The sequence below is a fragment of the Phoca vitulina genome, unplaced genomic scaffold (genome assembly GCF_004348235.1).
Source record: "Phoca vitulina isolate PV1807 unplaced genomic scaffold, GSC_HSeal_1.0 scaffold47, whole genome shotgun sequence".
Lineage (NCBI taxonomy): Eukaryota > Metazoa > Chordata > Mammalia > Carnivora > Phocidae > Phoca > Phoca vitulina.
In genome coordinates this window covers 11,004,668-11,029,478 of record NW_022589750.1, presented here as the reverse complement: position 1 = coordinate 11,029,478, position 24,811 = coordinate 11,004,668, and the positions used below count along the sequence as shown (strand labels likewise).

The following is a 24,811-nucleotide window of genomic DNA, read 5'->3' as shown; positions in this document are numbered from 1 at the left end:
GAAGGGGGAGGGGGGCGGCCCGAGCACTTTGCAATGAATTAAGCTGCTGCTAGGGAGCCCCAGCTTCGTGGGAGTAATTGTTCAGCTCCAAAATGGAGGCCACACGGTGGGGGGGGTGGGGGGGGCTTGGAGATGGCCTTTTGTCTTCAGTTGGGGGAGGAGCCGAGCCCCTGAACGGAAGACTGGCTTGGCAGCATCACGGCTCCTGAAGTGAAGGCAGAGATGTGGGGACTGGTGTGTCACCCACGCCCCATGGAGTCTGCAGCAGCCCGTCCCCACCCATGCTGGAGTGAATGCCAAGGACGTGCTGGACCCCAGGCCCCAGGGGCGCCCTCCAGGCAGGACCGTGGGGTGCCTCGCCCACCGACCGCCCAATGCTGGCTGGCTATATAGGTTGGGTTGAAAAAAATGCCACCTTTTAAGGCTGCGTGAAAAGCATAGTCTGTGATGAATTTGTACCTGTTATTTTTGGAAAGCTATTTTATTACTGCATGTTCCTCTGTCCACTCGTGTGAACGCCGAGTCCTCCCCCACGTGAGCTGCGCGTGTCACAGCGCCCCGCCTCGGACGCACGCGCGGCAGCAGCTCGGGGGTGTGGCCGCACCAGAGTTTAACCAGAGTAAATGCCAAACAAATAGTATGAGAAGTGTACTTTTTAAGAAATTAATTTATTTGAGTTCAGATATTTTTGAAATATAAAAATTGGTTGTATTTTTTAAAGCTATAATTCTTGTAGACATTCTGTGGTTAAAAATTTGTGCTTATTATTAAAAACAGTCATCTATGTTTCGCACTTCAGCTTTGTGAAAAATAAAGTTTCTCTGGGAAGGTGACATTTGGTTTCCTGATTACAGGAGGGAGTTGGTTATCTGGCACAGGGCAGGACCCCCCCCAACTGGTTCTCACCCCTGATGGCACCTGACACTCCCCAGGGATGGGGGGGTGAAGGAGATCACTCCCATGATGTCCTGAGCTGCTGTGGACAAAGCCCACGGCACCTTGTATAGAACTCACCAGAAGCTTCAAAATTTCCCTCCTCAGTTGTCACAGCCCTAAGTCAGTCCTCCTTTGGCAGCCTCCGCGTAACAAGGTATTAAGAAGGGGCAGCTGGTGGCAGCTCCGAACTCGGGTGGTCGTCTATCTCAGAGTGTGGGGGAAGCCCAGGAACTCAGAGAAGGGTGAGTACACCTACTGGGGTCTTTCCAGTCGTCTGCCCTGAACCCAGTCTAAGTATTTCATTTTTCCAGAAGAACTGTTTATACAGCCAAGAGAAAGGGTCACATGTGAACCCCCTGATAACTTGTCCCAGAATTACTAAATTACTAACAGAGGGTCTTAAAAACAAATTTTGATTCATGAAGGAGGTAATTTGAACAAAGTCCCAAAAGAAACCCCCTCAGAGGGCACGGAGACGTTGACGCAGCCTGGTCCTGCGTGGGGCCGCTCTTCGTCTCTTCTCAGAAGGGCACTGGGTCCTCGAGCAAGTGGTTCCTGGGCAGGTGCGGGTTCCTCTAGAAGTCAGGCAGGCCAGGCAGAGGGAAGAGAGACGCGAAGCTCTCCACCTCCTCCCTGAGAGCCCCGACGGCCCTTTGGTGCTTCTCGTCCCCTGCCAGTTTCTCTCTGAACTCCTTCAGGGTGGCCTTGGCCCCAACGTCGTTCTGAATCTGCAGAGTCAGTTCTATCCCTGTGCCGGCAAGAGACAAAACGAGTCCTCTGTGGGCCGGGAGAGAGCCACGATTTTGCCCCCATGTATGTACCCCTCCAGAATCTCCTCGTGTCTGTCCCCAGAGCCCAACTACCATCAGCTAGAGCTTTGGCCAAAAGAAATGTAACACGGGAGAGGTACGGAACGAAAGAGGAGTGAGGATTCTTACCTGGACAGGTGTTCTTATCACAGGCAATAGAACAGGCTTCTAGAACTGTGCCGTGCTGCGGCTCAGTGGGCCCCAGAGACACACCCGAGGCTCGGCTGTCAGGGTGCGCCCAGTGGCGGGGGCATGACAGCCGCAGGTGTTAAGGTGGACCTCGGAAATGATTCCTGTGCCCCCTTCCTTGGGCAGGACGGGTTTACCGACCTCTCACAGACTAGATGGTTTGCTAAGGTGACTTTTGCTCTCCCTTGTCCCCCCGCACTGCGCCTGGACATGGAAAGTCCTTCAGCGGCTGGGTCTGAAATGCTCGGTCCCAATCAGAAACTCCATGCACAGTTCAGAGTGGCCGACTTCCAAAGCTTATCCTTACCTCTGTGAATAAACTGGGCTACTTTCTGGAACTCTTTTTCCAAAAGTCCTCGGGATGTCAGGGCTGGAGTCCCCAGACGCAGTCCGCTGGGCCGCAGTGCGCTTTTGTCACCTTCGAGATAAACAGGCTCTGTCCCTCGGCCGCCCCCAACTCACCACTGACCGCTGTGCATTTAAGACTCTTGGCCAAAAGAAGTGGACTTGGAAGCAGAGTGCTGCTGACTGAAATGCCAGAGGCAGGAACAAAGGCCCAGGGAGACAGCAGCCCCTCTGGGCCACTGTATTGAAACAGGAAGGGGGTTGCTCCTCCACAAAGTGAGGCTAGCATCTGTGTTAGATGCATCACCCACATTCTTACAACCCCGAGAAAGCCAGCCTGTTCCAGAGGCGCCTGCTTCCCTTATCCAAATGCCCATGGCACTGCGAGCAGCCCGCCTCAGTCCCTCCCTCTCTGCCCCTGGCAGGGTTAGGGCTGTGTCGGAAGGAGCAGGCCGGGAGAGAGCCACGACTTTGCTCCCATGTATGTACCTCTCCAGAATCCCTTCATGTCTGTCCCCAGAGCCCAGCTACCATCAGCTAGAACTTTGGCCGAAAGGATTCTTACCTGGACAGGTGTTCTTATTACAGGCAATAGAACAGGCTTCTAGAACCTTCTCAGCCCTTCCTCCGTCCGTGCCTTTGGAACGGAGATCCACGAGGATCAAATGGTTGTCAGAACCACCTGGAAAACCAAATTGGACATGTAGGAATAGAGAAACTTGATTCCATGCCAAGTGACGGAGTCCTCTCTTCCTAAGAAACGAGGGTAACGGGACGCCTGGGTGGCTCAGTCGGTTAAGCGTCTGCCTTCGGCTCAGGTCATGGTCCCAGGGTCCTGGGATCGAGCCCTGCATCGGGCTCCCTGTTCTGCTGGGCGCTGCTTCTCCCTCTCCCACTCTCCCTGCTTGTGTTCTCTCTCTCGCTGTGTCCCTATCAAATAAAATATTTTTTTTTAATTAATAAATAATAAAAATAAAAGAAGAGAAATAATTGACAAGGCTGTTGTGACGTTTCAGTGCAGCACTCCGCCCGCACCATGCACAAAGCAGGTGATCACAAACGCTGGCTTACGGTCACCATTCTCTGCTTCCGCCACCTGCGCTGTGCCTTCAGGTGCGGGCAGGCCTGGGAGCTCAGGGAGGTGGAGGCTTCTCTCCTGAGACTCCCCTGAGGCCTCGGGCAGCGCGGGGCTGCCATGTGCTGTCTGCAGCCAGAGGGAGTCTGGTCTAACTCCTCCCGATGCCAAGTGCGGTTCCCATGCCAGCATCACCTGGGAGCTGGCTGGAATGCAGACCCCAACCCAGACCTGCCGAGTCAGACCTGCACTTTAACAGGGTGCCTGGGGGACTGTGTGCACATCCAAGTTTGACGAGTGACCCGAGGGACCTTGAAGGTCACCGTCCCCACGGAGGTTTCCAGGGCTTTCTTACTGACAGATGCGCAGGACGAAGGAGAAAGGAAAGAAAGGAAGTGGAGGGAACCAGAGAAAAGTGCTCCCCAGGACTGCAGAGGAGCCAGTTTTTGTCCCAGTTCTGCTGCTCACCAAGTTTGGTGGCGAGCCCACTCCTCAGACAGGGGCCTGAAGTCCCTGAAAAGGGCGGCGGGCAGGGAGTGGGCACCGAGTCTGCGGAATACCAGGACGCCCCTCCCTAGACCACCCCACTGGCGGCATAGACAGCAGCCTTGCGAGCAGAAGAACGATGCTGTCCTTCAAGATCACAAAGTCTGCCAGAAAGCTGCCATCCTAAGTGCGTGAGCCCGCAGGGACGCAAGCGGACGGCAGCGCTGAGCGGGCCCTCACCTGAAAAGCCCACCCCCCGGGAGCTTACTCAGCACCATCTGTTGTATTAAAGCACACGTGGAGGGCGCCTGGGTGGCTCAGTTGGTTAAGCGACTGCCTTCGGCTCAGGTCATGATCCTGGAGTCCCGGGATCGAGTCCCGCATCGGGCTCCCTGCTCAGCAGGGAGTCTGCTTCTCCCTCTCCCGCTCCCCCGTCTTGTGCTCTCACTCTCTCTCAAGTAAATAAATAAATAAATAAATAAATTCTTTTTAAAAAAAATAAATAAATAAAGCACACGTGGACACGGCGCACTCCCCGGGCCTTGGGCACGCCTTCCACAAAGCTCCCGAGGACCTGTGGTCTCCCGCGCCAGTGACAGACTCAGCCCACGGCTGCAGCCGCAGGGCCTCAATGCCACCCCGAGGAGCAGGGGCACCTCCCCGGGCATTCGGTTGGTACCTGTCACCACTTTGTAGCCCAGCTCCATCAGGGTCTCAGCCAGAACCCGGCAGTTGGCCACCACCTGGCGCTGGTAAAGTCTGAATTCCGGAGTCATCGCTTGCTTCAGGGCCACAGCGACCCCTGGCGGGAGGACAGAAAGGGTCAGGAAGGCAGGACGGGACCAGCCGGCCGACCAGGAGTCACAGAACACCCCTTGTTTCCACGCAGGCCTCCCTGCTTTTCACTGCCACCCGAGAGAGGGTGGATTATATTCCTCGCCCCAAATGAGATCTATTTTTAATCCTACAATTACCTGGCTGACCCTACAGACCTCTACTTTTTGAGGAGCATGGGAGTTTCGTGCTAACACGGTTATCACAGGGAAGCTGTTCTCCCGCAAGATGGATTTTACGGTCCTTTTTAGGCTCAGTGTGTGGACACGAGCACTCAGCTGCCCCCAAACGCTTCCGCTCTGATGCCAAATTGTGCAAATCTCTCCGACCAGAGGCCAGGAGAGAGGCGCAGGCCTGTTTGACCTGCGCGTCCAGACTCCTCCGGTCCCTTGTTCAATCCCAAGGGCCGCTGAAGGGGGCACAGGAAGTAAAGGAGAAAGCAAAGTAGGCATTGCCTACGTGAGCGCCCCGAAGCCACTCGTCGGTGTTGGTGGAAATGACTGGAAAAGGCCCAGGGTGGCTGGAGAGCGAGTGATGCCATCACCCAGGGCTTGAAGGGACCGCAGACCCGGAGTCTGGAGGTGTAAAGGGGGGACTGGGAAAAGACCCCGTGGAAACCCGACCCCTCCTTCCCCTCCTTAGAAACACCAGCGCGTCTCTGAATGGAGGCCGTGTGCCTTCGTCCTGGGCTCCTCTACCAAACCGCTTTGTTCCACGGAAGACTCTGGACCGACTCTGAGGTCATCACATCTCCTAAGCCATTTGTACAGGGAAGGAGTAAGTCACTGGCAGCCCGCTGGGTGATCTCAGCGGCGCGAGGGGCGCGATGTCAGGACGAGGTGACTTGTCTCCTCAGGGATTGGACGCTAACCGCTCACCCCCTCTGCTGTGCCGCCTCCTAATTGTTGAATTCCTTCCCTGAAGCGGAGTGGTCATCACTCCGCCCTGTCCCTGCCTGACACCAGTTACCAGTTTCCCTCTTCTTCCTGGTTGGCACCTCCCGGACAGAGATCTCGCTCTGGTTTCGCCCCAGCGTGCAGGTCCTGCCACCCATTTGGTGGACAGGTAAGCTGGGCATTAGGCGCCACCGAGGAGCGAAGGGGCCGCCATGGATGAGGGAGCCCCCCCTCCCCCCAAGCGCCACCCGAGGCCTCGAGGTTGGCTCTGGTGATGTTTTACCAGCAATGGCGTGGTTGTGGGGACCGCCCTGCAGGCCTGGGAACACGGCCGAGTTGATAAGCGACTCCAGGTTGTATAGAGTCTCTTTGCCCGTCTTGGGATCCACGCTGCGCACTCCTGGATGAAGGAAAACAGAATGGGAACATCTGCCAGGCTGTCCCCTCTGTTTTCTCCCCACCCGGACTCCAACCCAGACTGGCTCCGGGGCGCACAGCACAAGCCTGGCCTCTGGTCCTGGGGGAGGAGACCTGGTCCATCACACTGCAGAGGCCAGGGGCCCCTTGCTTGCAGAGCGGGGGCAGACCACCCTTTCGCAGATGAAATCAAAGGATAATAATTTCCCTCCACTGAGACTGTAACAAAGACTATGCCTTGGGCATATTTCCTCAAAGACCTGTCCAAGACAGCAGTCTTCCAAGACGGTTACTTTGAAGGAGAGAAGACTCATTTGTATAATGATATATATTAATTATATAATAAGGCTCTAATGAGGACTAAGATTCCTTTCTGGAAGAAAGGTTAATAATCCATTGTAGTAACTAAGGTCTCTGCAGAGCTTCTTGTGAGCGAGGAACTGCTCGAGGCACTTTACATGAATGAATGAATGCTCCAAACACTAGTCTGAAGGGACGGCTGCTATTATAACGATTCCCGCTCCGGAGGCATGGAAATGAGGCACAGAGAGGCTGCACAACTAGCCGAGGATCACACAGCGTGGACGTGGCCGATGCAGGAGTCGCTCAGGCTAGCCACACAGCAGCACTCGTGGGAAGAAACAAACATTTCCCAGGCAGGTGGCAATGGCTACCTGCCTCAGAACTGTCCATACAACTGAAGAAGGTCCTCAGGGACAACAGGGCACTGAGAAGGCTCGCGGGCACGTGGGTGTGTCCAGCCCTGGCCAGGGGGCCCGACGAGGAGACTGCAGGGGAGAGAGACCCAGTTGCCAAGAGAGCCGGTTTCTCTGTGGGTGGGCGTGCATCTGGTCTCACCACGGGCTGAACGATCTGATCACGAATCTGGCTTCCCCAGGTGTGGGGATCCCAAAATAAAGGGAGTGCTTAGACGTGTGGGCTGCAGGCATTCAACAGAGAATCCTCAGTAAAAGGACCACACTGGTAACTATGGTTTATACATCAGTGTCTTATGGTTTGATTACTGTGAGTCATCCTCTTCGAGAGGCATGCTGGACCAGAGTAAGTTCACCAAAGTAAGGCTGCACCGTGAGGCCTCTGGCAGCCCCTGGCCAGCCACGCACCTCCATTCAGCTCTTGTAGGGAGGACTAGTTGTCCCACAGCGCAATACCCTTCCTCCTTTCCCAAGACCCGGACACCCAAGGAGTGAGGCAAGAGCTGTGCTCAGAGCTTCTTTCCAGATCTCTTCAGCAGCCCGCCATTGCCCCCTCCTAAGTAGCTCTTGCAGGGACACATCAAGGGACCCGGGTTTTCCCAGCTCCCCAAACAGAACATGAACCCCAGAGGAGAAAGGCCAACACCAGCACCCCACCGGTACCCCACCCCCTGGAAAGCGCACCTCTCCTGTAGAAGATCATGCCGGCTCGGCAGCCTCTCAGGGTTTTGTGGGTGGTGGTGGACACCACGTGGCAGTGCTCAAAGGGGGAGGGCACCACGCCAGCCGCCACCAGCCCGCTGATGTGCGCCATGTCGGCCATGAGATACGCCCCGTTGTCGTCCGCGATCTTCCTCAGTCGAGCGTAGTCCAGGTTTCGGGAGTAGCAGCTGGTTCCTGAGATGGCAGAGGTGACAGAGTCGAGTCAGAGATACCCACGGCCAGCTGAGAGTCGCCGGAAGTGCGAACCTGCAAAGCGGCCCCCGGACAGGCACATTCGACAGCTTGGAAATTTCTCCCTGCAACATCCCCGAGAACGGCAATGACAACTACCCCCCCAAAACATCTTGGTGCCAAAGGCAACCACTCTGAGCTGCCTCTTCAGGTCAGGTGCCTCTTCACGGTGGTTGGGACGGCCCCTAGCTATTATCACCTCCACCAATTAGTCAGGGGTTAACATTTCTAGATGCTTCTCTGAGAACAGCCTCAGATCTTACTCCGCCTTGTACTAACGGCGGCAAACAGTTATTTGTCCTGAAAGAAAAGACTATACTGAGACCCCAGAAGGCCAGCCTTTCGAGGCAGAGACTAGCAGTGAGCTAGGGAACATGTCCACGTCCTCGTTTTCTAAGAGGCACGGGAGCTGCTCACGAAGGCGGTTCCTTCACCCCCCGCTCCTCACCTGCGATAATCAGCTTCGGGTGGAAGAGGCGGGCATTTTCCTCCAGTTGGTCATAGTTGATGTAGCCGGTGTCTGGGTTCACCTGTGGGATGTCACGGAGACAGCAGGCTCGGGCGGTGTCCTCCACCACGCCGGGCCTGCCCTCCCGCCCGAACCTGCGCCAGCTATCGAGGTAAGATGACTTTCTGTACCTGCCCGAAACCTGTTCGCTCCCCTCCACCGCGAATGCAGGAAAGCTGTCCCAGGGCACGACTGGAGGGCAAGGCGGGGCGCCCGTGTATTTGGCCTGCACTAGTGGTGTGGACAACCAAGCATTGCTCATGGAGGCAGGATGCCCTGAGGGGTCCCCAGAGGAAAAGTCAGCCCCTGCCCCGAGGCTCTCCCAGGAAGGACAAGGACCCAAAAAGCCACCGGGAACGAAACAGGAACAACAAACGTGCACCACGCAGTGCGGTGCTGAGACGCCGTTACCTTCAGGAAAGAGACAAGCTGCTGCTAACAGCCCTTCTAGTCCAAGTACAAAGAGGCCAGAAAAAGAAAGAAAGACACAAGGATCAGAAGACGCAAAAAGCTGACATTACTCACAGACATCATGACAGTGTACCTGGAAAAGCCGAGCCTCTGGCGGCAAGCTATTAGAATTAGTAACTGAACTTAGCAAGGTCACTGGATGCAGGGTCAAAGCCCAGAATCAGCTACATTCATGCAGATAAGCAGCAAAAAATAGGAAGTGAAATGTTAATATTACATTAGTTTCAAAGGCCATAAAATATCCAACAAAAGATATACAAGACCTCCACACAAAACATTTTTTTAAAAGATTTATTTATTTTAGAGACAAAGTGTGTGAATAAGGGGAGGGGCGGGGCGGGGGGAGAGAGAAAGAGAGAGAAGCAGACTCCCCACTGAGTGCGGAGCCCCACGCGGGGCCTGATCTCACGACCCTGAGATCATGACCTGAGCCGAAATCAAGAGTCAGACGCCTATTTTTTTTTTTTTTTTATTCATTTGAGACACAGAGATACAGAGAGAGAGAGAGAGAGAGAGCATGAGCAGGGGGAGAGACAGAGGGAGAAGGAGAAGCAAGCTCCCAGCTGAGCAAGGAGCCCGATGTGGGGCTCGATCCCAGGACGCTGGGATCATGACCCGAGCTGAAGGCAGACGCTTAACCGACTCAGCCACCCAGGCGCCCCACACAAAACATTATTGAGAGAAATTTAAAAACACAAAGAGCTACACTGATTAAGCTAGCACATGTCTGTGGAAGGACAAGAACAGAAGAGAGCCCAGAAATGGGACCCCTAGTGACAGAGGGTCACCCGATCGAGGACAACAGTGACACTGCAGGGAAAGGCTGTTCCTCCAGGACGTGGCACTAGGTCCACTGGATGGCCACGTGGAAGAATGTTACCTGGATGCCCACCTCACCGCCCCCCACAGAAATCGATTCCAGATACACTGTGGATCCATCTACATGTGAAACGTCAAACAATTTTTTTTCCCCTTTTTGGCAACACGTGTCTTAGTAAGATCAGTGTATTAAAGTTGCGTTAAAGCATTTGTGCCAAGGGGAAGTAAAAAAGGGAAAGATTTTAGGGGTGTGGGGCACGGGAGCTCTCCGGGGAGGAGGCGGTGGGAGGAGCCCCTGCCCCCCGGGGGCAAGGCTCGCGTCTGGTGGCCACCCCTTTCCAATTCAACACGAAGCTTGTGAGCAGCCGAGACCTCATCTGGAAAGGCAGATGGAAGGACCAGCTGTGGTTGTTTCAAAGGGAATGAACTGGTTCTTTCTAGGCACCTGAACTTGGCAGAGAAACCTTGAAGAAAATCAACAGTTGACCCGCAGTAAAAAAACGGACATAATTCTAAAAAAATTTTAAAAGACATAATTACCCAACCTCCCCCCCCCCCCAAAATGTGTTGCTACTCTCCCTTCCACATTCTGCTTTTTAAACTTACAGGATTTTTTTTTAAAGTTTTTCTTTTAAAAAAAAATGCTAAACATTCGACCCAAAAAAACCCACTCCTGGAGAATTCACGGGCATTTGTCAGAAACTGCAGAGGGGCCAGAGTGGTGTGGAGGGACAGGAAAGGAGCCTCCCCTCTGTCACTTAGGACCTTCAGGGAGGGGACTCCTTGGACACAGAGGAGAGACGAGGGGACAGAAGGTTCGAGTTGCTGTTTCCCCATGGAGATGGAATGCTTGGCCCTGTATGGGGCGGCTGCCTAGAGGGTGAGAGAGAGCCCCATGGAGAGGGCAGGGGCCAGGAGACGCAGGGCAGGGAGGCAGGGTCGGGGGCAGAGGAGGGGCGTGGCACCTAATGCCGGGGGCCAGGCAGGTCTGTGTCTCCTCCCCGCACAGGGCCGGTGCCCACAGGCGCCCCTTTGGCGGCTGAGCTGTGTCTCCTGCTGCCCAAGCTGGCCAAGCTCCCAGGGCCCACCACCACTGAGCCTCCAGCCTGCACCCAAGAGACTCTTGGGGGGAGGGAGGCTGGGTGGCTCAGTCGGTTAAGCGCCTGACTCTTGATCTCTGCTCAGGTCTTGATCTCAGGGTCTTGAGTTCAAGCCCCACACGGGGCTCCGTGCTGGGCGTGGAGCCTACTTTAATTAATTAATTAATTAAAAGAAGAGACTCTTGAGTAATGGAGGACATTGGGCTAAAGAGTAAGGCTGCCCAAGGCCTCCTCTAAGATCAGAAAACAAGTCTGTGATTCCTCTCTGCCACCATTCTTTCTGTAGTGAAAGAAACTGTGGAAACCAGCTTGTGAGGAGCGCCTGGGTGGCTTGGTCGGTTAAGCGTCTGCCTCCGGCTCAGGTCATGATCCCAGGGTCCTGGGATTGAGCCCCGCATCAGGCTCCCTGCTTGGCGGGGAGTCTGCTTCTCTGTCTCCTGTTCCCCCTTGCTCATGATCTCTCTCACTGTCTCTCTCAAATAAATCTTTTTTTTTTTTAAAAGATTTTATTTATTTATTTGACAGAGAGAGAGACACAGCGAGAGAGGGAACACAAGCAGGGGGAGTGGGAGAGGGAGAAGCAGGCTTCCCGCAGAGCAGGGAGCCCAATGCGGGGCTCGATCCCAGGACCTGGAATCATGACCTGAGCCGAAGGCAGACGCTTAACGACTGAGCCACCCAGGCGCCCCTCAAATAAATCTTTAAAAAAAAAAAGGAAAGACAGAAATTGGCTTTTCTGTTCTACGTGCAAAGGCTGAGCATCGTCTCATTACGCTCATGTTTCAAAATCCATCTTTAAGGTCAGTGTTGGCCGATGAGGATACCTGTGGCCAGAAATGCCTGCACTTGCCATGAAAACAAGTGAACTGTCACTTGCACACAAAAAGCACACACGGTTACTAAGACGGAGCCAAAGGCTAACAAACGGGCGAACAGTCAAGGGCACTCAGCAAAGACCACGGAATGCCAAGACGGAAGGAACGCTGGCTTGACTTTCCTAAAAGATTAAGATCCCGTGTCTGACACTCAGCCAAGCACAAGGATGCCCTGGGACCTTTGCTCGTGGTGGGACCCGTGGACTAATGGGGACCAGCCCACGGGACAATAAACAGCAGGAGGAAGTGGTTTCTGGATGAGAGGGAGAGTCACCACGTGCACGGGCTGCCCCATAACCCAGCGTGCGGGTTACTGCCTTTGTCCCCATCACCGGCATCCAGTTTACGCATCAGCCACCACCCCCCGCCCCCCGTGAGCCCACGTGTCGTCCGTGCCTTGTTCCGACCCAACTGTTTATAATGACAAGGGCCCCTCACGACTACGTGCCAGTCACACGCCGGGCCCGTGGCTCGTATAGGCTGTGGCTTGCTGACCAGTCGGTGAGGGTCAGCGGGGTGCAGGGGCCGGCTCTTCCAGAACATCGTGGGCTGGGGCGTGGGTGTGCGGCGCTGGCCCCAGCCTCCCACCTGCAGGGGCTGCCTCCAGATGGCGGGGGGGGGGGGTTCTGAGCAGGGCCGCCCCCAGTACCCAGGAGACCCATCTCCCTGTGCTTTAGCTGCCCCTGACGTGCCCCGAATGCCTGAGGAGTCCCCAGGGCAGGGAGGTGACAGATGGCCAAAGGGGGGGACATCCGGTAGCACCTCAGGAATAGGACCACCTATTCCTGCAGGTACAGCAAACACTGAGGCTTTCTGAGCAAAAGGCCTGCAGAGCCCCAGAGAGAGACCCCCTCTTACCTTATAGGGCATAGATTCAAAAAAGATGGATGTGGCAGAGATTTTCTTCTTGTCTGTCATGAACCCGTGGGTCAGGTGGCCGCCATCGGGCAGGTCCAGGCCCATGATGCGCCCGTGGGGCTCCACCAGGGCAGTGTACACCGCGAAGTTGGCGGGGGAGCCTGGAACGCGAGGCCAGGGGAAGGTCCCATGAGGCCCCGAGCAGGACCCCGGAGCTTGGCCACTAGGCTATCAAGCAGGAGTGGACAGAACGGGCCGGGCCACCACTGTGCAGTCCCCCCAGCTCCCTGGAGGCTCCCTTGCAGCAAACCCCGAGCATAAGGGACAGGAGTGTTCAGGAGAGGGGAGTCAGGAGGGAGTCAAGGCTCATGGACAGAGATGCACAGACCCAGGAGGGGCTTAGCCTATTTCTCACTTCGGTTTACAGGCAGTCCTTCTTGGGACTGCCTTCGGGGAACGCCAGCAGGCAGGGGGCAGCCCAGGCCCGTCTGGATGTGGCAGTTACCTGAGTAGGGCTGGACATTGACCCCCCAGCACTCGGGGTCCAGACCATAGACCTGCAGCGCTCGCTTCTGACAGAGGATCTCCAGCTCGTCGATGAACTCGGTCCCGCCGTAATACCTGCGGGAGAAAGCCGACTTAGGCCCCCTCTGGCCCCGAACCTCTGTGCTTCGTACAGAGGCCAAAGAAGCTTCGGGCTGGGACAGAAGAAAAAAAAGTGGAGGAGCAGTGAGAACGAGTCCCCCGAGCCCCATGCCACTCATCTTCCATCCGTGCCAAGTCAGCCGCGAGACTGAGCGAGTACCTCCGCGTCTACAGGAAATTCTGACAGCCTGTGCGATGAACCTTGAGGACCTTGTCAATATGCTGAGTGACATCAGCCAGTTACAGCCGTGTGTTCCCCCTTATATCAGGTTCCAAGAGCAGTCAAAGTCCTAGAGCCAGAATGGGGAATGGGGGTTCCTCAGGGCTGGTGGGCATGGAGAGCTGGAAAGTTCTTCTGTTTTTTGTTTTTACAGTTCTAATAAAATTTTACTTGTTGTTTAATAATTACATATGAAAATTTGTTTTTATCTGTATATTAATAATCGTATTAACTCAATTCAGTAGACATTTTTATTTTTTTTTATTTTTATTTTTTTTATTTTTTTTTAAGATTTTATGTATTTATTTGAGAGAGAAAGCACGTACAGAGGGAGAGTGAGAGGGAGAAGCAGACTCCCCACTGAGCAGAGAGCCCGATGTGGGGCTCGATCCCAGGACTCCAGGATCATGACCTGAGCCGAAGGCAGATGCCCAATGACTGAGCCACCCAGGCGCCCCAAACCTTCAAAATTTTAAATTAAATATATATACTCTTTTTGGGACGCCTGGGTGGCTCAGTCGGTTGAGTGCCCGACTCTTGACTGCGGCTCAGGTCATGGGATCTTGGGGTCGTGGGATTGAGCCCCATATTGGGCTCCCTGGTCAGCAGGGAGTCTGCTTCTCCCTCTCCCTGGGCCCCTCCCCCCCACCCCGTGCTCGCTCACACTGGCTCACTCTCTCTCAAAATAAATAATATATATATTCTTTTTATCCTAGTAAAGAACACATAGTACAGAATTGACATCTTAACCTTTTTTAAGCATATAGTTTAGTGGTATTAAGTACTTCACACTGCTAAGTAGATTCTCATTGTTGTGCAACAGACCTCTGGAACTTTCTCATCCTGCAAAACTGAAACTCTACACCCATGCAGGAGCAGCTCCCCACAGCTGCTAGCAGCCATCATTCTCCTTTCACTCTGATCCTGACAATTCTAGATAGCCCACAGCGGCATGACACGTATCCACATTTTGGAGACTGGGTTATTGCACGTAGCACAACGTCCTTACGGTTCATCTTCGATGTAGCGTGTGACGGGAATTCTTTTTTAAGGCTGAAGGGCGTTCGATTATGTGGCTCGGCCACATTTTGCTTATCCATTCATCCACCCACCGACACCTGGGTTGCTCCCAGCTCTTGGCTCTTGTGAATAATGCTGCCGTGAACAAGTCTGGGAACCGGAAGGGGCTTCACTGAGTGATCTGGAAGGGCCCTTCCAGCGTCACATGCTCTGCTTTGTCACCAAAGAAGGGTGTGGTCTCCCCGAGCTTGAAGGAGAGCAGCCCATGACTGAGGAAGAGTGCTAGACCTTCAGGAAGGCCAGTCAGGCTGTGGGATGCATGAACGTGACCGTGGTCACGCTCAGCCCGATGCCTAGAACACAGCACTGCGTTTCACCCTCAATTACAAGGCCACCGTATTCTCATTGATCGCCGAGAAAGACAGAAGTGTTTTCGATGAAATAATGGCTTGGTGTCAGTCAGGTCCATCCCCAGTTCAGAGATGTTAAAATGTGAAAAAGTGGGAGCTCAGGGTTGATGAGAGTCAGCAAGTACTCGGTAAATGTCCCCGCGGTTCCCCACTGCTGTCCCAAGCCGCGCCTGGAAATTCAGCTCGGGGCAAGGGGTTCGGAAGCCCGATTTGGGCCTGGGATCTAAGCCATGTTCTTCCAGTAAACTTCACCTACAAGAAAGTGGAGCCTCTTCATTCGTATCTATTTTCATTTGGGACAAGACTCACAGAGGAGGAGAAATGCCTACCAAGGATTAATGGGTGCCCTCAAACCACAGCAGTAAATACAGTGGAACTCTTAACCACCTCAGGGGGCCAGGTAACACCTGCTTCACCTCTCTACAAGGACAAGTGTCCCTGTGTCCACTGCGTGGGGACAGAAACCCCCAGGATCCGTCAGAGTCTCTTCTACAAGGTCAACTCAGAAATGTTGGAAGCCCTGAGACAGCTTGGGATTTGGAGTATGTGTGTGGTTTTTTTTTTTTTTCCAACACCAACAACCAAATCTGGGACACGAGCTGGGTGTCCCAACAATTCCACTCCGTTCTGACATGAAGTGCCCAGAGTTAGCGCAGATGCCACAGGTTAAGGACTCAGTTTCCCAAGTCTGCCCCCACTTCACACACCAGCCACAAGTCCTAGGCCCCCAGGCTACCTACACCGCTGTCCCGCTTGGCCACAAATTTGGGGGTCCCCACAACCTCCTCTCAGGCTCACTCATTTCACCAGAACAAGTCACAAAACTCAGGAAAAGTGCTTTCTGTATGATTACTGGTCTATTATGAAAGATTCAACTCCAGGACAGCCCAAGGGAAGAGGTGCATAGGGCATTACGGGAGGGCACGTCACCCTCCCAGCACCTCGATGGGTACAAGCCCCACGGAGTCCAGCCTCCCCTGGAGCCCTGGTGCCTTGGAGGCTTGGGGAGAGGGCCAAAAGCTCTGACCTTCTAATCTCCTATCTGGTCTTTCTGCATCTAGGCGCCCCACCCTCAGTCACCTCACGTAAACTCAAGCCTGGTCAACAAAGGGTCACTGAGAATAACAAAAGACACGCCTACCACCAGCGAATTCCAAGGGCTTTAGGAGCTCAGTGCCAGGAACCAGCAAGAAAGACCTGATGTTCATTTTTTACGAGACCACAGCGTGGAAACATCCGCTGTGTGCGACCCTGAGCAGTCACTGAACCTCAGTGAGTCTCGGCTTCCTCATCTGTAACACGTGGAAAACGGCCCCCCTTGCCCTGTAGGGCAGCCCCGAGGATCAAATGAGCTACTGGTTGTGAAAACACCAGGTGAACCCTTGAAGGTGCAGAGGGGAAGGCAGTTATTCAGGGCGGAGAAAGAGTATGCCTTCAACTTGCTTCTTGGCCCTTCTCCAGAGAGCTCCAGGGGCATCTCGGGGTGGAGTGGCAGACAGCGGGTCGAGGGGGGAACCCTTCTTTTTCCCTGTCCTTTGGGACACAAATACACAAATCTGCAAAAACCATAAGTCAAATTCTGTAGTCGTCATCTTTGCTGATGACTGTAAAAAACCACAAATGAACAGAACTTCTTGTGGTTCGCAGGGTGAAGGAGTTGACCAAATCCAACATTTCTAATGCAGCCACGATGGAGTAAGTAGTCGCTTCCGGATCATTCTTGACACGACTCCATTACTCACAGAGCAACAACCACCTTCCACGGCATCCCTCAGAGCGCTGACCTTTTTCTAGAAGCTCGACAACGGCCCAGCAGCTCCAGACTCCTTAGGGACTGGCCTGTTATTCTAGAAAGCCCCCAAAGGGACTGCTAAAGACCACGAGGACAGCTGCTCCAAGAACATCAGCGCTGCCACATGCTGGGAATCGCAGACAAGTTACGGACGGGACAGGAGCGGAAGAGAAATCCCCAGGGCGTGTAGACCCTAGACTGACTCGGCAGCTCCCATCCCTATGTCAGAAGCAGGCCTTTGATGGTACTCACATACCTCTGGCCTGGGTACCCCTCGGAGTACTTGTTATTTAAGCAAGAGCCCAGGGCCTCCAAAACTGCTCGGCTGGCGAAATTCTCTGACGCGATCAGCTCCAGCCCGACCCTCTGCCGGTTACTCTCCTTCTTGATGATGTTGTAAACCTGATGAGAAGAGAAGGGATGGTGACCGGTGAACATCTGGCCGATTTAGGCTGGCGTTTTGCTCGGATCAAAGCCATAATCTATTAAAGAGATGAGACGCTAGGAGAGAGTCCTATTTTGCCCGCAGAAGCTGACCATAACCCAAATAACCCGACAAAGACTCCCATAGCACGAAGAGAATAGCCGAAATCTTCCTCAGATTTTAGCATTTAGGGAGGAATTCATAGAAGACAATGAATTAAGGGAAACAAAAGGACTGAAGAGAAAATGATCTTTCAAATAAGTATCCCACCTTAAAAAAAAAAATAAGCATCCCACCTAATTTTTAATTTTGCACCATCTTGTTATTTTCTTTTTTTTTTTTTTTTTAAAGATTTATTTATTTATTTGAGAGAGCGAGAATGAGAGAGAGAGAGAGAGTACATGAGAGGGGGGAGGGTTAGAGGGAGAAGCAGGCTCCCCGCCGAGCAGGGAGCCCGATGCGGGACTCGATCCAGGGACTCCAAGATCATGACCTGAGCCGAAGGCAGTCGCTTAACCACTGAGCCACCCAGGCGCCCACCATCTTGTTATTTTCATCCCTATGTTTCACAAGTTTCTCCCTCCCGGACTTTATTCCTTGCTCTTTGTCCTTAAAATAAAAGTTGCTTTGGTAAACCCACAGAGGCAGAAAGTAGGCCAGTGGTGGCCACGGGCTGGGGAGTTTGGAGGGGGGGGGGGGTACGGGGAGGACTGCTCATGGGTTTGAGGTTTCTCTTTGGGGGAGATAAAAATGTTCTCAAATTGATTGTGGGGGGCACCTGGGTGGCTCAGTTGGTTAAGTGTCTGCCTTCAGCTCAGGTCATGATCCCAGGGTCCTGGGATTGAGCCCTGCATCAGGCTCCTGCTCAGCGGGGAGTCTGCTTCTCCCTCTCCCTCTGTACCTCCCCCCTGCTCCTGTTCTCTCTCTCGTATGAATAAATAAAATCTTTAAAAAATAAAATAAAATAGGGGCGCCTGGGTGGCTCAGTTGGTTAAGTGTCTGTCTTCAGCTCAGGTCATGATCCCAGGGTCCTGGGATGGAGCCCCGCATCGGGCTCCCTGCTCAGCGGGGAGTCTGCTTCTCCCTCTCCCCCCTACTCATACTCTCTCTCTCTCTCTCCCTCTCAAATAAATAAATAAATAAATAAATAAATAAAATTGATTGTGAACATACTAAAACCACTGACATATGCACTTTAAGTGGGTAACTTATATGGTAAGTGAATGATCTCTCACGTATAAAGCTGTTATAAAAACACATAAATAAAAGATGCTTCTCGGTGTCTAGATATCTGAACCTGAAGAAAAAGGTCAGATCTCAATGGCCCGTCCAGTGCCCCTTTCCTCCAGAGCAGGCAGAACAGCGCTCTGCACTCTGTGGAAACCCAGAAATATCCCTATTTCCCTCCCCACAGCGGGCTTTTGTTTTTCTTTATTTTAGAGAGTGAGTGTGAGTGAGCAGGGGGAAGAGCAGAGGGAGAGGGAGAGAGAATCTGAAGCAGACTCCACGCTCAGCGCCGAACCCTGACTCAGGGCTCGATCCCAAGACCCTGAGATCATGAGCTGAGCTGAAACCAAGAGTCGGACACTTAACCGAGCCACCCAGGCGCCTTCCACGGAGGACTTTTAGCCACTTTGTCAGCCACCACCTCTAAATCTGGCCCTCTTCTGCTAACTGCAAGGCTGTCCCGAGGAAGGTTTATTTAGGAATAGACCAGGCGATTTAAATAAGACTCCCCGTGCCTCACCTCGGTGTCACCGTCTTTCAGGGGCTGTACCAGCATTTTATCATGCGACGACCACAGGGCAGCATCCTTGTGAGCCCCGTTGACTTGAGTCATCACTGTACTGGTTTCAATTTGCCTAAAAAATGGAAACACTCCCAGCATTAAATTTAGTTAAAGCTCATGGCAACCTGTTGGTTCTCCCAAGTTGCTGAAGGACGGACATGTCTTACGGCCCTACCCTCACAACCGCTGGGTAAACATGACGGTCTTCTATTGCAAAACCACCATGTCAGGAACTTCTGGTTCCTTCTGGAACTCTGGAGGTCAGCTCGTAATCCTGTTAGTGGAGAGAACTAACTCTCCGCCCTCCCTCTGAGGCTTGCCCCAGCCTAGAGATAGCCCCGTACCCCTCTTCCCTCTACCTTCCCTGGGTAGCTCCCCAACTAAACCAGGTGCCTTGAAGGCAAGAACTCAGTGTTACTTTTTTCTTTTTTTTTAATCCCACACAGAACCCCAGCATGGCCAGATATATTTGCCAAATTGAACAAACCAACTGCAGACTTCAGTGTTATTCTTCCCATTTTTCAAGTAATGAAAATGAGGCTCAGAACAGAAAAAGTATCTCAGCCCAGGGCTGAACGGCAGGTTGGCCATGAAGGATGGGCTCAAAACCCCCAAACACACATTCTGAGTGCCCCACAGACGTCCTACTGTAGGAGCTAAGAGGTAAGGCATGCGCTCTTTGCTTAAATAGAAACCCTCCGGTAAAAACCACAGGTCAGATCTGCATGTCTGTCTTTTTCAACAGAAAACCGCACCCTGTTAAAATAGAGCTGAGCGGAAAATGCAAGCTTTGTAACCTAGGTTCCTGCAGAGAATGACAATTTGTGGGCAGTGGAATATCCACCAGTGAGAAAGTTTAAATATTGCCAGGAACCAACCTCCTCTAATCAGTAGTTGGCAGCTTTTCAGGACTTTTCCATCAATTTGCTATGTTTTCATTTCAGGACACTCATTTGCCAGCTATTTATCAGGGACCTTCCCCGTGACAGCCACAGGGTCGGTACTGGGCACACGGTGGTGACCGAAACAGACGGGAGCCCTGCCCAGCAGCGAGCAAAACAGGTGACTTCATGCAGCTAGATAAAACAAGGAAAGTGGCTAAAGAAAACAGCCCAGTATTCCCAAATCTCAGTGATCCATCCTCCTTAACCTCCGGTAGAACTAGCAAGAAGAAACTGGGAAATTCCTCACTGAGGCTTTCAAAGCAGCCATGATTTTAACTCAAGCATAGAGGATTAGGAATAAGCCACGTTCTGCAAGCACTTCGGCTTCAGTGTAATGCACGCTTCTGCAGCAACGGCAGGCCTACTTTGCCAAGGGCAGGCAGGCAGCCTCGAAGGTGGCTGGGCGTGTCCACGTTGCTGTCACAGGTGGAGAGAGCGAGATGGGAAAATGGTTTGGGCACTATGCCCAGAGCTTTTTTCCATGCTGATCCCCGCACTCAAGAAAGGCCAATATAACCCAAGGCTCTCTGCATCAGCCCACACACTTGCCCTCGACAGGTGGTAAACCCACCAAAAAAAAAAAAAGCACAAGAGCCAAAACTGGTGCTCTGGTCCTAGAATTTCGAAGACCAAGCTTCTTTTAAATATTGATTACTCAAAAAGGACGTGAAGGTGGCAAGCAACACAGAGAAGATATTGCTCAAATGCCAAATAACTAAAGTCCGTTTGGAGCCCTCCTCCTCCTCCAAGGCAGGCCAGATCTACAGTCATTCTGGGAAAGGCACTCCGTTGCACTCTGCCTCAGGACAAGGAAAAAAGTCCCCACCTGCATCTCCACGCTCACTGGCTTCCCTTCCGCAGAAGACCTGCGGCCTTGTGTCCTGGCTGCAAGCCTTTTCCTTAGGGAAAGATGCTAATTCTGAGTCAGTTACCTCTGAAGCCCCAGGGGAGAGCTGCATGTGGGACCAGGACCTCCTGCTCTCACGGCCCACCCACGGGGAGGAACTTTCTACCCTGTATCCTATAACTACTAAGGATCAAGCCTTCTTCCCCGACGTGGGGTACTTAATCCACACTCTTATTAAGCCCATACCCTTCTTCTTCTTCCTCTTTTTTTTTAAAGATTTTTTATTTATTTATCTGAGAGAGAGAATGGGAGACAGAGAGCATGAGAGGGGGAGGGTCAGAGGGAGAAGCAGACTCCCCGCTGAGCAGGGAGTCCGATGCGGGACTCGATCCCGGGACTCCAGGATCATGACCTGAGCCAAAGGCAGTTGCTTAACCAACTGAGCCACCCAGGCACCCCTCTTCTTTTTATTTTTTTAAAGAGTGTATTTATTTATTTGAGGCAGGGCAGTGGCAGAAGCAGGCTCCCCGCAGAGCAGGGAGCCCAATACAGGACTGAGTCACCCAGGTGCCCCAAACCCATACCCTTCTTGAGTCCAGATGAAGCTTTTTGTTTTAACCGTGAAAAAGTTTCTATTCTTTATTCAAACAGAGAGTTCAGGGGCACCTGGGTGGCTCAGTCAGTTAAGCATCTGCCTTAGGCTCAGGGCATGATCCCAGAGTCCTGGGATCGAGCCCCGCATTGGGCTCCCTGCTCAGTGGGAAGCCTGCTTCTCCCTCTCCCTCTCCTCTTCCCTCTGCTTGTTCTCTGTCTCAAATAAATAAATAAAATCTTAAAAAAAAAAAAAAAAAAAGCAGAGAGTTCAAGATTCTTTGTCTTGTTTCAATTAAGTCAATTATACCTACTATAGATACAATCTATTGTCTCTACTAAGTCAAATAGATCTATTATATCCCGGGGCAATCTGAATTACAGTAAGACAAAGTCCTGGAATATAAATAGCTAATTTATGTGTCAACTTGACCAGATTTACGGATGACCAGGGAGCTGATAAAACAAGGAAGAGATCCTGACACTGTGTACCTTTTAAGAAGCACAGGGAAGATCATCATTTTTAGCTAATATATTTAGGGAAGACATACTTCACATCTTTTCCTGAGGTCTGAAGTTTGGCTGAAAAATAACATACCTTGAACTTTGTCCTCATTTTTTTTGAACTCTGATAAAATATACATAAGATTTACCATTTTAACCATTTTTAAATTAAAAATCATCTTTATTAAAAAAAAAATTTTTTTTTCCTATTTCACCCATCCACCTCCCCTCTGGCAACCACCAGTTTGTTCTGTATTTAAGAGTCTGTTTTTTTATTTTTTCTTTGCTTGTTCCTTTTGTTTCTTAAATTCCATATATAAGTGAAGCCACTATGGTATTTGTCATTCTCTGCCATTTTGACCATTTTTTAAGTGCAATTCAGTAGCATTAAATACATGCACATTGTTGTGCAACCATCACCACCATCAGTCTCCAGAACTTTCTCATCACCCCAAACCGCAATTCTGGGCCCCCATTAAACACCTCTCCATTCTCTTCTCTCCAAGCTGGTGGTAACAACTACTCTACTTTCCATGAATCTGACTATGTCAGGTGCTTCAGTAAATGAAATCACACAACAGTCGCCCTTTTGTGTTTGGCTTATTTCACATAGCATGAGGACTTCAAAGTTCATCCATGTTGTAGCACGTGTCCGAATTTCCCTCCCTTTTAAGTCTGGATAATATTCCACTGTATGTAGGCGCCACACAGTACTTTGTTTATCCATTTTTCCATCACTGACATTGGGTTGCTTCCACCTTTTGGCTACTGTCAGTAATGCTGCCATGAACATGAGCAAATACCAAGTCCCTGCTTTCAAGCCTTCTGGGTATAGACCCAAAGAGGAATTGCTGGATCATACAGTAATTCTATATTTCGTTCAAAACAAGCTTTTGATATTTAAGAGATCTATACTCTACTGCTACTATTAGCCTACAGTAAATTCACTCATTCCTGCAACAAATATTTCTTGAGCAACTCCCAGGCGCTGAGTGAGGAACAAGAATACATGGGTCAAAAGGACAGAGGCCCTGCTTTTATGAGGAGCAGACAAACAAAAAAGTAAGAAATTCACAAGATAATTTCAGGTGGTAGTGATTGCCCTGAGGACAATAAATGGGTGGAGGGCTTCTTTAGGCCAAGCCGTGAAAGGTGTCTAAACTGAGATCTGAAGTGGGAAGGGGCCAAGCTTCTGAGATCTGGGGTAAGAGCAAACACACCTTATCCTCCTAAATCACTCTTCACCTTATCACATTTAGTGCAAAGGCCCTAAAATGGGAAGAAGTTTGACTTGTTAAGGGCCAGAAATCAGGCCCGGATGGCTGAAGCTTGGGGAACAAAGCAGAGGCCCAAAAGATGATACTTGGAAGGACCAAGGGTGAGAACAGGGATGGGAGAAGAGATTCTTCACCTTGACCGAACATACCTGACAAGTTTTAAACTGTGTTCTAGAAACGTTGGTCTTAAAGCCATTTCTCAATCCATCTGTGCAATCTGAAACTAACAACTAGAGAAACCCAACTGAGGGAGATCAAGGTTCCCGATGTCAAAAAGCAGGTGGGGGACACCTCCCAAGCTGGACCCCTCCAAACCTCCCACGTCCCAACAGTGTAAGACCACACCCAAGGCAACTGCTAAAGCCAGCCTGCTGGGTTCAAATCCTGCTCTCCACTTCCTAATGTGCAACCCCAGTTACTGACACCTGTTTCTCAGTCCCCTCGTATAAAACCCAGAAGTGAAGATAGTTCTGAGCTGGCAGGGAGAGTTAAATGAGCCACCGGACATACACAGAGCACTCAGAACAGTGCCAGGCACAGAGTAAGTACTCAAGAACTACCAGCTACTACTCTTACGAAAGAAACGGAGGGACCTTCGGGCCATCTTTGTTACCACTTTGTTACCACTCAGTAATCTGGGCTGAGGATACAGCCCACTGCAGCCGTTCCTATCATTTTAGTGCTGGATATTTCTGTTGGGGAAATGTCATTCACGTGTGGCAGCATCCTCAGCTCAACCCCAGGGAAACAGACCTGGTAAGTGAATTTACTTGCCAAGGTCATCAGCCTCCCCATGGCCCCAAATCTTCCCAGGGCCTTTGTCACACAGGTGGAACCAGCCAGAAGTCTCCTGAGGGAACGACCCTGTTGAACGCCATCTGTGTGTCCCACACACAGATTTTGTGTTCCCTAGTATACAGAGGAGGAAACCGGGGCTCAGAGAGCTAAGTGGTCTAAGGTCCTACAACAAGGAGTCAGAATCTGAACTCCGGTTTACCTTTAATTCCAAAGCCACGTTCCCATGACACTGCGCTAAATAAAAGCACAGGTTGCCCACCTCCAGCGCATGTTCCCTCAAGTAAGAAATTTAAAATATGATTCCATAAGAACCTGAACTGGTGTTTCCAGTCCGGCAACTGCCTGACTAAAGGGACATGTTTTGTGCTGGCCTCGTGTGATCAAGGGTCACTTAACTTCCAGGACCTCGAAGCACAGGGCACGGGGCCAAGAACCCCACACCCCACAGTGCAACGTTTGTCTCCTAGCACGGGGGGGGGGTGACAGATTGCAGACAACAGGCGGAGCTCCTCCCCCGCAGGGATCTGCTCGCACTCCAAAAGCAGCGCGACCATATATGCAATGCTTGAGAAGCTTCCGTTTGATTCCGGGCCCTGCCATTTTGCGATCTGCAGGGTCGCGCCTAAATCGGCTCTTCTAGTCGAGCCTCACCTTCCTCGTCTGTAAAATGGGCTACGTGATAGCCCTCCACCTGCAGCACAGGGGATTCTGTAGCCAGGTGAAGGGTGCACTTAAATTGAACATGCTCTGCGAGAAACGTGCTCGGTGGGGAGCGGCTACTTTATCAGCTATAAGCATTCGCATCTGTGTCAAAGGCTGAGCCCACCACCCCTACTGCACCGACCGGTGACCAGGGACCGGGCATCGGGGCTCGCCGCCCTCTCGCCCCTCACCCGTCACCCCGGCCACTAACAAAGCGCCCCTCACCTTTTCCGGCTTCTCAGAGCTGCGGGGGAAGCGCGGCGACAAGGCGCACACCACAAAGAGAGCGCACACCCCGAGAGCGCCGGCGACACCGATGTCCTGGCACCTGAAGCTGCCCACCTACCGGAACAGGGTCCCGCACACCAGCCCAGCGACCCCGAGGCCCCGCGCTGCCGCCGCGGCCAGAGTCCGAGACCTGCCGACCCGCGCCCGACTGTGTGCCCACCACGTGACACCTGCCGCGCGAGTCCGGAACCCAGAACTTGGCGCTCGGCGGTTCGCGCTCCACTCGGTGCCCGGTGCTCGCTGCCCGGCCCCGCCCCCGGAGGTGCCCAATC

At 52.3% G+C, this 24,811-nt stretch overlaps 1 protein-coding gene across 2 annotated transcripts; it reads right to left on the bottom strand.

The window, feature by feature from the left end:
- Positions 1–66: 66 nt before the first annotated feature.
- SHMT1 (serine hydroxymethyltransferase 1) lies at positions 67–24,769 on the bottom strand. Of its 2 annotated transcripts, XM_032432007.1 has the most exons (12): positions 24,477–24,769; positions 18,547–18,661; positions 16,632–16,777; positions 12,794–12,909; positions 12,289–12,449; positions 8,106–8,187; positions 7,388–7,600; positions 5,854–5,970; positions 4,520–4,642; positions 2,845–2,961; positions 2,242–2,352; positions 1,512–1,684 (listed from the first exon to the last, which is right to left on the bottom strand). In XM_032432007.1, exons 2-12 carry the CDS (start codon positions 18,637–18,639, stop codon positions 1,512–1,514), a joined length of 1,452 nt encoding a protein of 483 aa, XP_032287898.1. In that variant the 5' UTR covers positions 18,640–18,661; positions 24,477–24,769. The 2 variants fall into 2 exon arrangements, with proteins under 2 accessions (XP_032287897.1, XP_032287898.1); XM_032432006.1 differs by lacking the exon at positions 24,477–24,769 and having other exon boundaries at positions 67–1,684; positions 18,547–18,987.
- Between the last annotated feature and the right edge of the window lie 42 nt (positions 24,770–24,811).

What these genes read in the sequence shown, in the direction of transcription:
- SHMT1 (XM_032432006.1), bottom strand. Translation starts at nt 18,687, where the DNA reads ATGCTGGGAGTGTTTCCATTTTTTAGGCAAATTGAAACCAGTACAGTG. An exon ending in TTGAATCTATGCCCTATAAG is followed by an intron (nt 8,188 to 12,288) that starts GTAAGAGGGGGT and finishes GACATCCCACAG; the next exon opens with GTGAACCCAGACACCGGCTA. An exon ending in CCACAACCACGCCATTGCTG is followed by an intron (nt 4,643 to 5,853) that starts GTAAAACATCAC and finishes TCCTCCCGCCAG; the next exon opens with GGGTCGCTGTGGCCCTGAAG.